General features: G+C 36.9%; 2 protein-coding genes across 2 annotated transcripts in view; both read left to right on the top strand.

Annotated features, from left to right (window-relative positions):
- The first annotated feature begins 1,306 nt into the window (after window positions 1-1,306).
- Window positions 1,307-14,527, top strand: LOC128016741 (ADP-ribosylation factor-like protein 5B). Its single transcript, XM_052601454.1, has 6 exons — window positions 1,307-1,834; window positions 6,111-6,171; window positions 10,317-10,464; window positions 11,890-11,973; window positions 12,084-12,235; window positions 12,900-14,527. Exons 1-6 carry the CDS (start codon window positions 1,789-1,791, stop codon window positions 12,946-12,948), a joined length of 540 nt encoding a protein of 179 aa, XP_052457414.1. The 5' UTR covers window positions 1,307-1,788; the 3' UTR covers window positions 12,949-14,527.
- Window positions 14,528-15,881: 1,354 nt separating this feature from the next.
- The window catches only part of LOC128017506 (MAM and LDL-receptor class A domain-containing protein 1-like), a 29,528-nt gene continuing 27,133 nt past the window's right edge, over window positions 15,882-18,276 (top strand). Inside the window, 1 exon segment of the mRNA XM_052602926.1 lies at window positions 15,882-15,936. Coding sequence (XP_052458886.1) covers window positions 15,882-15,936 — 55 coding nt within the window.

Raw genomic sequence — 18,276 nt, forward strand, 5'->3', positions numbered from 1 at the left:
AGTCAGTGATCTCATGGATTAAAGTTCTCCTTATAGCTACGGATTTCCATTAATTGAAAATGCTGGGTTGTTTCAACCCAACTTTGGGTCAAATATGGACTAACCCAGCTGTTGGGTTAAATTTTGTAATTAAATTTTTAACCCAAAAGGTTGGGTTAGTCCATATTTGACCCAAAGTTGGGTTGAAACAACCCAGCATTTTTTAGAGTGTACGACGGATTTCCATCAATTTAAACGTAAAAAAAAAACTTAGCCTAGCGCACTGTTGTTGTTCTTCTTCCAGTAATCATCCCTGGCGCAGCTGCAGCTTCAGTGAGTGACAGTGATGCTGCTCGCATCATTCACAGTCGGGTTATTGGCAGGGAACACAGCAGAGCTTGAATCTTATTAATAGCAATCCTACTATATGTACTGTAAATTTAATTTGCATATTGTTTTTGTTTGTGCTATGTTTGTCATTAATTTAATTGTTCTTATTTTATTATCTACTGTTTACTTGTCTTTTTAAGTTAAAATAAATTCAGTGGGGATGGCGCGTGGTCCATGGGAAATAGTCCTGCAACCACAGCTGGAAAATATAGGAAACACTGCATACATTTAATAAAATTAGAAAAATGCCATTACAAAGGTAAAAAGAAAATGCCTGTAAATCACTTCGAGTCAAATGTTAGGAAGGCTAATATTTGATCTGAATTCTTTTTTGAATTTTTTTTTATTATTGATCAGACGTTGCTCCTTTTTTTTTTTTTTTTTTTTTTTTTAAGGAGGACAAGCGCTCCTAATTACAATAAGAAAAAAAAAACCTGCTCTTAAACTGTGTGTGTGACAGGTATGGCTGTGGAATGGGGTTTGGCTGAGGAAAAATCTTCAGTCAAAAGATTTTTATTTTATTTATTAGAGTTTAATTATATGCCACTTTTTGAAATGTTTTGATTAGTTAGATGATCTAGTTTCTTTCACCTTCTTAGCAGACAGTACTAGGCTCCATTTCTCTTTATCACAGAAATGATGAGCTGTGTGCAAATGAGCTCTGCTGGCAGGAAGGAAGCTGTGGTCAAAGAGTATACTCTTTGCTGTGGTTCAAATGATGTGTAACCAGCTCCACCTCATTCAGTGGTCTCTACCATATTGTCATCCATGTGTGATTTCTGGACCCTTTAATCTGACTTGGTTTAGGATATGTCCATGTCAATTTGAATAGAAAATTATAGTTATTATGTGTGTTTATCCTCACACGTGTAACCTGACACTGATGGGGGATGGTCTCTCTCTTTGTGTGTGTGTGTGTGTGTGTGTGTGTAAGAGAGAGAGAGAGAGCTAGCTCTTGTTGTTTACCCAGGAGCAGCACAGCACATGCGCGACTCTGCGAGCTCTGTGTGCCTGAAGTTTACTCTCTTGAGCTCTTCCCGAGCTTTTACACGAGTGTAGCCAGACAAAGGGAGCTGATGTGAGTTTTGTGTGTGTGTGTCCCTGATGAAAATGTGGATGAGGTCAGAGCGATCTGGGAAGTATAGAGACTTGTGTTTGGAGAGAGAGAAATGCATTTGTTGCACACTTGATCTGACCACACAACAAAAGCAGAGGTGCTCGGCAGCTGTTTACCTGTGTGTGAACACAACGTGGACACACACACACACACACACACACGGACAGACGGAGGCATGTGCTCCGTTACCGTAGCCGTATGGGGTTTATGAAGAAATAACGGCTTCACGGACAGCTGCTGTAAGTTAGGCCTCTCCGCTAAACTCAGCCTCACCGGAAACGGTCTCTCATCCACCAGGAGAAATGGGTCTAATTTTCGCCAAACTATGGAGTTTCTTCTGTAATCAAGGTAAGAGCTGGTGTTCTGGCTGTTTTTCAGTCAGTGTTTTTGACTGTTGTTGTCCCTCTCGGGCTGATATCCAGCGGAACTGAGCTAATGTTCATGCTAGTGAACTCGTTAAAACCCGCTGCTTCTTAACCTGTGAAAACCAGTCTTTGTCTTTTTATTCTTGCTATCTTTTAAACCAGAGCGTATCGTGTTTTCACCTCCTAATTGTTATAGTTTGTTAATCGTTAGCTAGTCCGTTACCTTCTCCTGGTAACGTTAGCTCAAACACATCAGATGTTCGTGCTAAAGGTAACGGATAGGGTCATTATAAATGTCTTTTAAATGATCTGCAAACTGAGTATCTTCCACTTGTAAATATAAGTGTTTTATGAAAACTGTAGGAAGTAACCAAGGTAAGATTTTTTCCTCCAAAATTACAGCTGTGATGCTATCAGGTAACGTTACCATGGAACTAAATGATTATTATACACCTTCATATTGTATTTAAGTGATATCTCACAGTAGTACTATTATGGTTCCTTGCCAGAAACGTGGTATTACCTTGGTACCATGTTGAAATTATGTATAATCATTCCTATGATGCCCAAAATATTATGTTTAGCAGCTAACTAGGATTTAAGGCAAGACACCACAGGTTAATAGTGTAAAAGAAGAAAAAACAAAAAATAGACACCACTAAACCATTCATCACAGTACATTAAGACAGTTGTTTGTATTACATGTTTTCTAAAATAAAATAAAAATCTAATGAAATATACATTTAAAGCTGCAGTAGGTAACCGTGTAAAAATGTATTTTTTACATATTTGTTAAACCTGTCATTATGTCCTGACAGTAGAATATGAGACAGATAATCTGTGAAAAAATCAAGCTCCTCTGGCTCCTCCCAGTGGTCCTATTGCCATTTGCAGAAACTCCATCGCTCCCGGTAAAAAATGACCAATCAGAGCTGCGGTCCGTAACTTTCTTTGTGTTCAAAATTTCAAAATGTATATAATAAGCGAGTACACCATGAATCCATTTTCCAAACCGTATTTTTAGCCTGTCCTGAATGACTAGGGTGCACCTATAATAAGTGTTTATATTCAAACTATTTTAGATTGCTTCGGGGGTACCGCGGTGGAGTAACCCAGTACCTTTGTGATTCTTCATAGACATAAACAGAGAGAAGTAGTTCCGGCTACAATGTTCTTCCGCAAGACGCAAGCAGTTCTGTTTATTAACCCCTAGAGCAGTGGTTCCCAAACTGGGGTGCGTGCACCCCTAGTGGTGCGCAGACTGAGCACCAGGGGTGCGCAAGAGAATGTTTGTAATGGCGGGGAAAAAGATCGCTCTTTATTATTTTTATGTATTTAACTGAGGTAAACTTTACATGCAAAGGTTTTATTAAGAAATAAAATTTCACATTTCACATTACATACTACATTACTGTATAAATTACAATTGATTTCATTTCATTTTACAAGCACGTTTGTGTCACAATAGCCCCGCCCTGTTCTTTTAGTTCAAATTAGGTGCTAACCATAGACAGTAAAAGAAATCAGTCATCGCTGTCCCTTCAGAAAACTTGTGCACATCTCTAGTCCTCCTATGTATTATATGTAGCTGTTGCTGTAATGTTCAAATATAACAATTAATTTCAAATAACCCAATAAATTAATTAAATAATTATTATTATTTGGATTTAAGAAAAGTCTGGGGCTTTCCTAAATTTAAGAAGATTATCTTCAACAATCTTAAGAAAAGATAAGAATATTCTTAAGATGAATTTTTTTGGGAATACAAAATATCCTTAAGTTTTTTCTAAAATTAAAAAATAAGAAGAAAATGGAAGTTGAGAAGAAATTTCTTCTTAAGAATGTTTCGTGAATCCAGGTTAAAAACGGGCACTTTAAAGAAATTAAATATTTATATTTATATATCATATATATTTAATGTATATGATCTGTGTGCAAACACGCAGGCCCATCCATCTCACAAAAAAAGGAAGTGATCTTTTATTATTATTATGTTTTCTAATTTACAGTGAATATTTGTATTTAGTTATTGCAATTAAAAATGTGAAATCTAACCAGAGTAAGGTGTTGGGGGGTGCTTGACAGGTGCCAAACACTAGAAAGGGGTGCATGCTGAAAAAAGTTTGGGAACCACTGCCCTAGAGCATCAAAAGTTACCAACTGCAGCTTTAAGGGCATTATGAATATCCATTTTTATCACTCCATAAATCAGGAAAAAACTGTCAACGGCTAGAAAAGAAAACCATCTTCAAAAACCTGCGAAATATAGATTGTGTGTTTTGTTTCCACTTGTTTGCTATGGAAGCAAAATAGCCCAAAATCTGAAAATTTACCAGTGTGTGAAAAAACAATGGTTTTGGTCTTGATGGGCTTGATCTAAAGTTAATTTTGCTACATACAACTGTCCCGAGATAAAACTCTATAAACTGTCCCGAGATAAAACTCGGACTATTCTCCAGTCTCCTAGCTCTTACACGTGCTCTGGTTTAATTTGTTCAGATCTGATTTGTTCTCATAGGTTTTGTTCTCTGACGAATGTTTGTTTTCACTGCAGCAGATATGTCTATCATGATGTAGGGCTCAGATATCAGCTTTAACTTGTGCAATGACAATAAAAAAAGCTGATTTTTTTCATTAAATGCTTTTGTGTAAAGAAACAGATGCCATGACCACCTGGCAAACAATAGTAGTGGGAAGAAACCGTTTTCCTCTCCATTGTTTGCCAGTTTCAGCAGTCCATTCAACCTGCCCAGAGAGATCCAGCCTACAGGACACACAACGATGGACGAAAACTGCAGAGTTTTTTACTTTAGCACATAGATTGTGTCTGAAAGTTACTCTTCTAACTGCATTTGAACCTGAATGCATATTTTTCTATAATTGAGAAGATGAAGATTGACAGAGTGTGCAAACAGCAGAATGTTATTCCCTGGTTATTTTTGTTTTGTTAATTTTATTTTATTTCCCCTCTTTTTTTAGCAGTTTTCTCCAATTACATTCCTGACCAGATCTAGATTGTTTGAATGTCAGACAGATGCTGCTTTAACACTGGAATGGACGTTTTTGATATTGCCTGCACCTTTCAATAATTTCAGACACCAGACTGTTTGCATTCCTATAACGTTACACATTTTATTTGTTGTTGAATGATGGTTACCTTGTTAGATTCATTCATTACAAATGAGCTAGCCAGTCCTCTGGGCTAGATGCCAAGTAGGTCCAAAAGCAGGAGAAAGTAGGATAACTCTTTGGCCTTCTTTTCTAGATGTTGGATTTGTAATCTCATTCTCGTTCCTAATTCCTTGGATTAGTGTCTTGAAGAGGAACATCACTTCATTAGTGTTACTCTCTAATAAACATTCCTGCAGTCATTCACAAAAAAAGAGAATTCTTGCAGTGTATTGTAAATATTGTAAATAGTTTAAGAACTTTTTTAATAAGTTAACTGTAGCTTTAACTATTGGTCCTGTAAATAATTACTCGAAGCTCATAGCTTTTGTCCTTTGGCTGAAGCTTTAAGGAGTAGCTTGTGTAGTTTTAAATTAGAGGCAGGTTAAATTTGTCATTGGGTTTGTTCTGAAAATTCCACCAAATCTGTGGGTGGCGTTAACTGTAGACTTGAGTCTCTTTATGGCTTCACTTTGTCCTGTAACATTTTTCCTGGAGGCTTAAAATAGTAAAATGGGGGTCAGTCATTGAGGAAGTAATAGCTGTGAAATATTAGTCTTTGGATAACTCATGTTATCTCTAACAGCTCGACAGTCCTGCTTCCTGTAGTTCACATTGAAGTTCAAAGGTGAAAAAAAAAATCCATTCTTTCTCACATACAAACGCACACACACATGCTGTCAGTTTTTCGTCTCGTTGCTCTGACAAAAGATGAATCTCTACTAGTTTATCTAATCACATCCTTATGCAAGCGTGCAGCTCACGTGGCAGAGCTGTGCTTTTCTATGGGATTGTTGGACCAATTATCTTCCAGTTAATAGAAATGAGAGGCCAACAGAAACAAGCTAGCAATAAATGAAAGAAAAGAGCACAGCTAATGTGACGAACCAATGTTAACATTTTATCTGAGGCTTAAAGTTTTCTCTTTATATTTCATGTACATAATTGATTCCATTATATTTTACATTTTATTGGCATACATATCCTAGTTTAGTGAGAAGAATTGATTGCTTTTCATTTGTTGTTTGTTTGTGTATTAGCGGTTTGACCATTCTCATAATCAGTTTTGTATTTTTATTTCTGTTATGTAGAACACAAGGTGATAATTGTGGGGCTGGACAACGCTGGGAAAACCACTATACTTTATCAGTTGTGAGTAATGTGTCTTTTGTTTTTCTTTACAGTCATGTAAAGCTTTAAGCAATTATGTAAATTGAATCTGATCACTAATTAATCTAGAAATAATGTGAAGGAACTCTGCAACATCTTAAGCTGCAAACTTTGACAAACACAAAAGTTTTCAGTTCCAAAACATTTGGCAATAACTGTAGACTATTTATTGCTCTTGTTATTTTTATTTATTTATTTTAATTAGTAATGAGTCTGATACAATAGAACAGAATAGTTTATTTATTGCCACACACCTGGGCCTGTCAAAACTGTTGTACCTAGTTACTGCTTTACAGGTTTCGTATGGTCATGAAAAACCTGGAAAAGTCATGGAATTTTAAAACTGCAACTTCCAGGACTGGAAAGGTTTTGGGAAATAAATAAACCGAAAAAGTTTTGGAAAAGTCTTGGAAATCTATTTTACAAATCTCATAGTAGAATTATGCTTAATGAGGCCCTAAACGGCAAATCCTTTTTGTCACCATAATAACTGATGGATATCTAAAATATAAAAATAAGGAGGAAGCCTAAAGCAAGCCGTAATGTGAAAATTGTCCCTAAGATAAGTGGGGGCCCATTTGGCTCAGGCTGAAATGCAAGGCTCTAAAGCACAGCTTGTTGTGTTTATGCAGCAATAATGCACACAAAATGACATTAAAATGGCCATCCTGGCAAGTATCTTGATAAGCTCTGTCAGTTTTTTCTTAAGTTAATTATAAACGCTTGCGAAAGAGAAAAGTTTCCAAAACTAAATTCAGGTTCTGCATTTAACTGAGTTAAATGATAATATTCAGTGATGCAATATGTTCTCTGTGTGGAGCAGAGTATTTTAACGGAGCACAGAGCGGTGTGATTTTGACTGGAGCAAGGTGCAGTTTTTTTAAAAGTAGGAGCGTCGGGGTTTTCACTCACTCCAGTAGTGCTCCACCACCACTCCATCACGAGTACAATTCATGCCAACAGCCCGTAATGTAACTGCATATTTAGCAAGAATTCACATTTAACATATTTAGGTAAAGCTTGACACAGATGGATCTCTCAAATCAGGAGGTTATAATGATGGCACAATAGACGAGCGGGAAATTACAGGCTAATTCTCAAGGAGTTTGTCTGTTAGATAAAATAACTGATGAAATTGTACCGTTATTTTCAAACTCAATTTGCTTAGCAGAAAGCAGCAATTATGCCTTTAATGCTGATAACCATGTTATTAGTTTGGCATGTGATAGGAAAAAAAAGTTTGCACACAATAGCCTGAGCCACTTTGAAACTCTCGTGTTATTTTAAATATTTTTTTAATTTTCATTTTAATATAGGCTACGCTACGTTATGAACATAACATTTCAGATATACTGGAATACTTTAGCCAAGGAGCGAAGGCGCAGTGGTAGCGGGAAATTGTGAACCCGGAGCACAGCTGGAGCGGAGTGATTATTAAAGGGGTCATATGATGCGATTTCAAGTTTTCCTTTCCCTTTGGAGTGTTACAAGCTCTTGGTGCATAAAGATCTGTAAGTTAAGACTCTGCCACGCCCCCCTAAAACATCTCATTCAAACACGCCCCACACGTCTACGTCTGCGTGTGTAAATATTAGCGTAATGCCGCCCAAATGTTCACGTAAAGAAAGAAGACATTGTTTCATTAACCACAGTTAGTGTTGAAGCAGTCATGTCAGAAAGATGCTGTTTGTATCTAGGCAAAAACAAAAGCACTTTATTTGGTCTTCTGAAAGTAGATGCATTTAGGAATCTTTAAGATTACTTACAACAGAACAAAAACACATTTTATGGACGAGTGTTTTGTGAACCTAGGAGAGAAGGTAATTCTGACTTTGCTAAGACAATCTCACTCTTCTGAATTAGCTACTGGAAATATGTTTTGTTTTTAGGTTAAGTATTTGCTATTGACTGTTCAAATTGTGCGTCTGTGTGAGTGTGTGTGTGAGAGAGAGAGAGAGAGAGAGAGAGAGGGAGGGAGAGAGAGAGAGAAGGTCACACAGTGGAGTCAGCTGTCTTAACGGTCCGTGGCTTCTGTACTGCAAAAGCAAACGAGCTTCACCATTGTGTGTCACACCACTCTGTTCCCCTTTTATGGTAAAACTAGGGATATTATTAAAGCTCCAGTATGCGACTTTTGTAATTGACCACAAGAGGGCGCATTTCCAACAATAACAAAGGCGAAGCTTGATGACGCTATGAAGCAGGTGACGATGGGAGATGTCGTTTTTAATGCATTTTCACCATAGCAATGTATCTAAATTGGATAAACGAATCATGATCATGGATGAGGTAATTTATTCGTTTTTGTATTACCTGTATATCTGATCGTATTCTTTTATGTCATCATAATTAATGAACTGCAAGGAACGTGAAATGTTATACAATATTATCCCGTTACAACTTACAGCTATTTGTTAAATGATTTGTTGGGTTAATGTTGTGCAGTGTTACGTGTTTATCATTAATGCCGTTTTGTTTAACGTGCTCAAACCAATCGTTCTAAAAGTAAATTTGAATGAACATTTGCAAGTAATGACTAAATATATTTTTAACAACACATATCCGATTGTAATTAATTGTACTGCCATAATCTCGGTCACCACTTGATAAAAATCCTTACCTTAGTACAAAGAGCAATATAACAGTCCATTTGCCACGTTATGTTATTTTCTCACAGGTAACGTTATTGATAAAAAAAAATGCTACAGTGACAGAATGTACAGGCATGTGGTGTAATTCATGTCTATTAAAATCATCTTTACTGTAACTATTACGTTACTTGTACAATAACAAAATAAATAATTGATTTGCTTACCTGTCTATCAATACACTCGCGAGAGCAGAGTCTCTGTCAAGTCCAAGATTTTCGCGCAGCTCTCTCCATCTCGTAAACGCCTGGCCAATATTTATCCTAGTTTTATTCCTCCGTTTGTCACACAGTTTGCGTGTATCGAATATGGACGCTTACGTTTTACTGGCACTTCAATACTCGCCAAAGAGTAATCGTGATCCATAACAACGACAACCAAACCATACGCGTGGCTATAACATAACCACCATTTCCGCATTTAACCATGTGATATTCCGGTGTGGTGGAACATCACATGGTCTACACCGGAAAAAAAGTATAGAGCAGACATTGCGTCACTGAGAGGCGACATTTCTTTTCCGGGACGGCCAGTTATTTAAAATCGGAATTTCTCTGAAATAAAAAATCTTTGGAGACTTTTGAGATATTGTAAGTACACAACTGGAGGAAATATATCACACTGTGATACATTCCTACATATTGGAGCTTTAACATTGCAACATTTAACATTTAACATTGCAATCTTTAAATTTATTTTGAAAGATGAAGCTTGTGATTATTGAAAGGGGCGTCACATTTCTGACGAGTTTTCGCGGTGTTCAGCCAATCACAATGCACAGGGTCAATTGGCCAATCAGAGCAGATTGTGCTTGTCTGAAGGAAGGACTTTGTAGAAAACTACACGTTTGAGAGAGGCGGGGCATAGAGGACCTACAATAATGTACAGTATTTTAAAAATAATGTTTTTTTTACTTTAAATCACGCCAAAGACACAAAATAGTGATCTTATAAAAAAGCATCATATGACCCTTTAAATACTCTTGAGCGCGGAGGGGATATTGTTGCCGCTCCTCTCCGTTCACATACTCTGGTGTGGAGTAACGTCTGGCACAGTTGCAGCTTGTAGCTATTAATTTTAAACCAAGAAAGCAAACAATAGCGTTAATAGTCATTAATTCTAGTTAACATATGCTAATTTGAACAGATTTATATTCTTATTGTAAAATAATGGAACATTAGGTCATGAATATCATCTCAAAAATCATGAAGAAGTCCATTGGTAGTCCAAATTTATTGGTAAAAATGTGTACGAACCCTCGATTTAGGACATAAGGTAATTGCCTGAACATACAATACACATTAAACATTACAACTTATTCATTATGTAATATCATGTGTGGTTTATATATTCAGCAAAGTAAAACAATAGCTAGAGACACTGTACTGATAGGTAAAGCAAGTTTCAGTGTGGTAATTAATGTGAAATATAAACTGAATCAGTGTAGTTTGTTTCATCTGAATCTGTTTTGTTGTGCAGTTTAATGAATGAGGTGGTGCACACATCTCCTACAATTGGCAGCAATGTGGAGGAAATAGTGGTGAAGAAAAGCCACTTTCTGATGTGGGACATTGGTGGTCAGGAGAGTCTCCGCTCCTCTTGGAACACATACTACTCCAACACTGAGGTAATGCACTTACTGCACTGCTGGAGGATGAAGGGGATAATTAACAGAAACCTTCACACACTTCTCAATTCATGTAGAGGGGACCTTTCTAAATAATAGGATTACATTAATTAAAGAAGGCTTGATAAGAGAAATAGAAGTGTATAAAATTTTTAGCAGTGATTTTCTGTGAACAGACACCAATCACATACAGCCTGTACATTGTAAATATGACCGGCACTGGTTGGAATGGATGGATTATGTGTGATTAGCTGCAGGCCTGCGTTTGTGTTCACAGAGACCTCAGAGTGGACAGGAAATCCTTGGCAAAAAATATAATGGGTTGGAATTGGGAACATGACGGTTGAGTTGAACCTTCATCTCCCAAATGAGCCTGACAGCATTGTTTTTTTAATGTGTACAGCACTCTTTACAGTATACATTATTTGAATTCCACTCTACAGATAAAAATTGAAGAGAAAATGATTGGGTTTGTATGCTGCCATTCAAAAGTTTGGGTTTAATTTTTCCCCCAAAAACCGATCATTTTGTGGCAACATTTAGAATAACCTTTGAAAATAAAGATTGAAAATATTTTGAAATTTGATTTAATTCTGTGATTGCAAAGCTGAATTTTCATCAGTCATTATTCTAGCCTACAGTGTCACATGATCCTTCAGAAATCATTCTAATATGTTGATCAAGAAACATTATTATTAATTTTATTTGTATTATTATTATTCTCAATGTTGAAAACAGTTGCTGAATCATTTTGTGAATGATTATGATTTATGACTTATGATTTTAATTTGTCCTTGATTAATAAGTATTAATTTATTTCAATAAATCTTACTGACAACTCTCTATTTAAGTGGACAGACTTATTCGGTTGGAGAGGTCTTAGAGTTTTTGCAATCTTAAAACAAAGAAACTTTTGTCGAAGCTTTTCCACTTCATAATGTTTTCACTATCAAAATAAACCTCCTTCAGACAGTTATTTAAACTGATATTAGTATCAGTACCTAACAACACATTCTATAATAATAGCATTTTTAAGGTAGTATGTTGAGATGGTTTCTGAGTAACAGCTGTGTGTTCAGTCTGCTGTGAACAATAGTTTGAACAAGTTAATTGAGTAACAGACCTTAGCAGCTGGTGTCTGATTCAGAGTTCAGGGTTACACAAAGAGTTTTGAATGGCGAGACCCCTGTCCAGCGTTCAGAAAGTGTGCGTATGTGATTTGTGGTGTAGCCCTGCTGTCAAGCTCTATTCAAGAACACTCGCTCTTGAGACCATGGATACATTGTCTGCCAAGGACATGCACACTGAGCAACAAACAATTCTGTGGCCTTGCTAAACTTAGAAACCACCCCTGAATGCAAGTGGAATAGTATGCTGCCTGACATCTGATAATAAAACTGTGTGCGTGTGAATCTTCTCTTGTAGTTCATCATACTGGTAGTGGACAGTACTGACAGAGAGAGACTAGCCATTTCTAAAGAAGAGCTCTACAGGATGCTAGCACATGAGGTAATGCTGCTTTACCATTTACAGCACACTGAGCATGAATATTAATCCCATCTCAAAAAAGCAAAATTTTGAGTGTGTTTTTCGGTTGTTTTCTATCTTCATTCTCTCAGGATCTGCGCAAAGCTGCAGTGTTGATCTTTGCTAATAAGCAGGACATGAAGGGTTGTATGTCTGCAGCAGAGATTTCCAAATACCTGACCCTCAGCTCCATCAAGGATCATCCCTGGCACATCCAGTCCTGCTGTGCGCTCACTGGAGAAGGGTAAGACCTGCAGTACAGACACCGGGATTACTGTCCTAGACCGTTGGTGCTGTACGGTGCAATAGACTGATGATGGCAAAACATACAGTCAACCCAACAGAACGATCATCCCAGGCTCATTGGAAAAATGTGCCCCTACCTACATTTTTGCTAAACTCTGCATGTACCTGTATGTAAAAATGTACCTATACACATAGTCCATTGCAGTTTCCAGCTTAAATGAATGAATCCAGCTTCCTTTTCACAATAATTGGTTTACGGGGCATATTAGTGATTAATAAATACTTATTTTCACATGGTTCATTGCACAATGCCATGAGATGAGATGACCTCACCATAGTACATTATTTGTAAATTAATATATTTTGATGTTTGCATTTCATTCAACTCAAAAATGCATTGGGATTTTCTGAGTAAAGTAAACTTTCTTCGTAGCTCACCTATTAATTATGAAGTCATGTAAATCATGAGTCAGAATGAAAGAGCTCAAAGCTTTTCTTTTCATATTTCTTCATATGCACTGGTGTAGGTATTAATATTGACCATGATGTGGAAAGAGTTTATCACATTTGTAAATATTTCATCATACTGGCTAGGATTGTAGTATTGGTGCATCCCTACTGAGTATGTTTGTGTGTGTGTGTGTGTGTGTGTGTGGTTTCAGGCTGTGTCAAGGTTTAGAGTGGATGACCTCAAGTGCCGGGCTCAGATAGCCTCTGATCTTCTTGTTGGACTGATTGACAGCCATTCTCACCTCCTCTGGTGGCATTGCCAGCTCATCCCATTGGCTGCTCATGTTTTATTTTTAATCTCTTAAACAGAATTGCCGCTCTGCAGCTGAACTCTCTGGACACCTACCTCAGCTGGGATTTATCAGTTACATGAAGTTACAGTTACATGAAGTATTTCAGCTTAAAGAGAGGCTCTACAGTGCTGTGTGTTTGTGAGGAGGGTCAACTCCTGCTCTGACAGTGGAACAGAAGTTCTCCAGATAAATATATTAAGATAATCGTGTGTTATACTTTAAATCTACTGGGAAGAAATTATTTGTATGGTCACAATGTTACCATGTCTTTTTCACATGGGGAATCATCGTTTCGTTAAGGTTTTTGGATATCAAATGTTTAAAGTGCCAATGGTACCCAGCAACACCACCACATATCATGAAAACACTTGAGCATATCACTTCGTACACATTACCTCAATCTTTAGTTACAGTAGAGGGTGCTGTTACCATTTTAGACATGGCCATTACGGCTTGAATGTCATTGATGTGAGATGCAATTTTAAGAAGGGGGTGGGGAGGGGAAATGGTACACTTTAAAAACACAGCAGTTGGCTGGATTTATTGTAATGTCTGTTACAAGTGTAAGTAACCATTCTCCTTGCTGGAGTGTGGTTATAGCATAAAGGTCCTTTGGTTTTTATGAGGAAATAATGTTCAAAAGTAACACAGTGTTATGATTTTTTTTATTTTTTTATCATCTTTCATCCCAATCCTCTTGGTGCAAATATTCTCTTCATATATTCTTCACAGGTCAACCAGCCATAATAGCTGTGTCTGTTGATATAGAAGTGATTTCCATTTTATTCCGATTTGTTCATCTTCCTTTTTTCAGGTTATATGAAACAAAATGAACACATGAGCACAAGTTCTTATTTGTTTGCTTGGTGATTTTGCCAATATGCTCATTGGTTCTAGATGAAACTAGAACTCTCTGTGTCCTGTGCTCAGTTAAGGGAAACTCTTACAAGACTTAAATGCAGTGACTACAAATTGGTGCTCTCACTGCTATTTCCCTCCCAACATTGAAATCTAGTTGCATAACTCTTATTGGCTACTGAATTAGGCAGATCCATCCTATAGACCAGTCTCGCTCTGTTTGCAAGGGTTTTATTGCAGTGGCTCTTTGACGTCTTGGAGACTTCGGCTTTGGTCAGACTTCTGTCAAATCTATTCTTTACCCGATCACAGTCTAAAGCAGTGTGTTTTTAGTCTGTGTTAATTTGCATCTTTACAAACCTGATATGAGTTTATATTGTATCATACCATGTTGAACGGGGGTCCTTTGGATAAAACAATACCTAAATTTGGCTTACCTATCAGAATGGGAGTGACATGTTATGCCAGTGGTTCAGAGGAGTCTAATATTCAGTTTCATTGCTGAAGATCATGGTCAAACCATTTGGTTGTCTCTCAGATGTGCCATTTCTAAAGGAGCAGGTGAAATCTGTAGCAACTTTCCTAATTCTTATAGTTTTATAATAAAAGCTTCTATTGTAAAATCTGAATTGTGTTATTGTTGCATTATTTGGTCATGCAGGTTTTTGTTTTTCAAGATCTGTAAGAATAATTCTCAAGTGAGTTTAGCAAGGTTTTGATTATGTGCAAGACTAAGGTAAGTTCCATGAAGCCATTTTTAGTATTTTTGAATGTTCAGGTTATCAGAAGATAAAACCCAGGCTCCACAGCATTGGATTAAATCTCGTGTATCCATTTGAGAACAGTCTATGCTTGCACTTTGTTTGAATGAATCTCTCTCTCTCTCTCTCTCTCTCTATATATATATATATATGTAACGATATGAACTCCATAGTCGTCGGGAAGAAGGAGGTGGGAACCGGCGCACAATCAAAACATAATTTTAATATTCAAAAATAAACAAAACAGCGCGTCAGCCCCTCACGGCTACTGACGCGCACAAATAAAAGCCAAAACATAAAATAATGTCCCAGGCCTGGTCCTCTCTCGTCCTTCACAGTCGTCACTCCAGTTTTATATCCTTCCATCTCCTACGTGGGACTCGATACTGGCGGTGGGGCGCAGGTGTAGCTCATTTCCAATCACTACACCTGGCCTCACTCCTCGTTCCCACGCCTCTCGGCCCCGCCCCACTCGCCACAATATATATTATCTGATGCACAGGAATCTGTGAAAGGAATAGATTCTGATGTAAATTGTCCATATGTTGAGAAACACACAGAACACAATCTTGCTGGATAAAGGGGGCACATGAATAAATCAATGAGTTACCGTTTTATTTTGGGGGTTTAGCTTTTTATTTATAGGAGTGTTAAACAAGAAATACTGGTCTGAGATTTGTACATGACCCAGACTGGACTCCAGTCCAACAGCTGTTGTTTTATTGTCTTAGGTTATGTTTAATTCAGTCCCCAGAATCGTCAAAGCTTCTGGAGTTCTCCATTTGCTGACCTAATAGTTTCATGTAAAGCAAGTACGATTTTTATCTGTGGCTATACATATCAACATGTAGAAAGCTTCACAGAGTACAAATCTTCTGTATAGTCAGACAATTCTGCAATCAAATTTAGTCAAAATAAGCACAGATGTGATTACATTTTCTGACATCCATTTTGCCTTTCGTTAGCCTAGCATGTTTCTCTTTGTATTTCATGCTTGCTCTCTGGAAAATGCTTTAGCTGGGGTTGAATGCTAATCAATCTATCAAGATAATCATAGCCTGTCACTTGGTTTAATGATCTATCTATCAAGTATTCCAGTAACACTGATATACGGTGCAGTGCTTACATCAGACTATGAGTAATCTTTACAGTTCCAGACTGTGAATTGTACGATGCACACTTGTCTTCTGATTTAACTGCTTACATTTAAGATCCAGTGGAAATGAACCTTACGAACCTCGGTCCTCTGTCATCAACAGCACAGGTCATACTGACAGGTATCCACTATGATGGATGGTATGTTCACTGTTAAAACAAGTCTGCAGTCTGTTCTGTGGCCTGTAGGTGTAGCTCTCTGTTACACAGAATATTTCTGCCAACAAAGAGAAAGCAAGTCAGAGACAAAAGGAATGGAGGTGAAGCACAGGGGAATCTGAAGATGAAACCACTGGATCAAATACAAAGTGCACCACTTCATTTGAACCCTATGTGTGTCAAGATGGGACTAGTCTGTTTTAATGCCAGGAATATAATTTTATTGTCTCTTTTAATAGGATGGGAATATTTAGTCCTAAAGTACCAGATAAAACTGTAGAGATGTAAAGGTGGTGCTGCATATAGTTCTTGACTGAACTGACAAAATATTTCCCCCTGATATCTGTCAATACTGTTCTGTGACTTTAGGTCCTTTTCATTTCTTCGTCTGCATAGTTTTGGCCACATCAATGATAACAATTAATCTCTTTTAGGTTATTACTAAAAGATGACCCATGGCTAAATTTCATTTCCCGAAGAAAATTTAATTCTGGCTAAAGCAATTAGAGCCAAAGCCATCGTAATAGGCCTATATCACGTCTGTCTGTCTGTTGTCAATGCTATTTTGGTTACAGGAACCTATTCTGTGACTGCAATTTCTAAGCTTTGTCCACAGAAAGACATTTTAAGCTCCTACAAAGAAAGACAGACTGAGCTCCTGCATTTTATCTATTGCTAAACCTAGTTATGTTGCTTCTCATCTGCCTCAAACATTTTTGATCATTTAAAGTGTTTGTGTAGCAGAGGTCAACCAAATATAGAGAATTTAGATGAGCTTGTTGTTATATTAAACCTTAAATTCATGACTGATGGCCAATTCTTTCATCTAACTTAAGTGCTAGCTGCATTTATGTTCAACATCTGGTGTCGTACATTTCCTTTTTGCCTAATTTTAAGAATTATTTTCTGAATATATATATATATATATATATATATATAAGACTTAAGCATCACCTAGAAGCAACACATGATAAAAGATTGATATGTAATGTTTTACCGTGTTCCCTGTTGTACAAATACATTAAAATCTTCAAACATATAGGCGATTAATCTTGACAGTGTGTGTGCAGCCTTGTTAAAGATTAAATTTATGTTCCATGACATAAGGATGAGTAAATGACAGAATAATAATTATTATTTTGCTGAACTATCACTTTATTTTGTTTTTATTTATTTTTAATGAAATGTTACTCTAAATAAGAAAAGTAAATTTTTCCTTTGCAAAACCATATTTTGTTACAAATGCAATCTCTAAAACAATTTTTTTAAGTAACTACTAACAGTGCACAAATTATGTTTATCCTACAGAATACAAACATTTTATGATTTATTTATATTGAAAGTTAACATCAACTGTTGTAAGCAGACTAGACCACTTGTCACCACAAATGAAGAATGACCCTGTTATTTACTCAACTATTGTTTAAAGGGTTAGTTTACCCAATAATCAAAATTATGTCATTAATAACTCACCCTCATGTCGTTCCAAACCCGTGAGACCTCCGTTTATCTTCGGGACACAGTTTAAGATATTTTAGATTTAGTCCGAGATGTAACCGGTAGGGGTGGGCAGATCGATCTAAATATCGATAATATCGATGCCAACACTGGTATTGGTATCGGATCGATACAATTGTAATTGAATCGATATTTTAATTTAAAAATCTCTCATCTATGTTCATTATACTTTGCTTGTGTCTTCTACCTCTACAATCCTGAACAAACACTGCTTTCACATCCTGGCCCACTTTGCTACTCCTCCCCCTCCTGCTGCTGTGCTGAGAGTCGTTGTTGTGTCGTCACGTGATTCACTGACACAACGCATCGAGGAGCAGCAAACTGAGTGAGCGAAGCTGATAGCACATTGTCCAGAAGTCCAGAAGGGGGGCTCAGGGAATGTATTGCACAGGTATATTTGTTCTTTGTTTGTTCTTCAGTAGTAATTGTGTGCACTTTATTTCATTTGCTTTTAAAACCAGAAAAAAGGGAGATATTTTTATTAATCTTTTTTTTTTTTTTGGGACTTACATAATAAATAAATTGATCATTCATTCACCTCAGAAATAATGACATAGACCTACTGCTCTCCCCTAAACAAAAGTGTTTATTTATTTTTTTTTAAGTAAAAAGTATCGCATTGGTATCGGTATCAGCAATACTGACCCTATATGTATTTGGTATCAGATCGATACCAAATTTTGCAGTATCGCCCACCACTAGTAACCGGATCTTTTTGAACCAGTTCACCAAATCGAACTGAATCATTTTAAACAGTTCGAGTCTCCAATACGCATTAATCAACA

This window comes from Carassius gibelio, chromosome A7 (genome assembly GCF_023724105.1).
Source record: "Carassius gibelio isolate Cgi1373 ecotype wild population from Czech Republic chromosome A7, carGib1.2-hapl.c, whole genome shotgun sequence".
Taxonomy (NCBI): Eukaryota; Metazoa; Chordata; class Actinopteri; order Cypriniformes; family Cyprinidae; genus Carassius; species Carassius gibelio.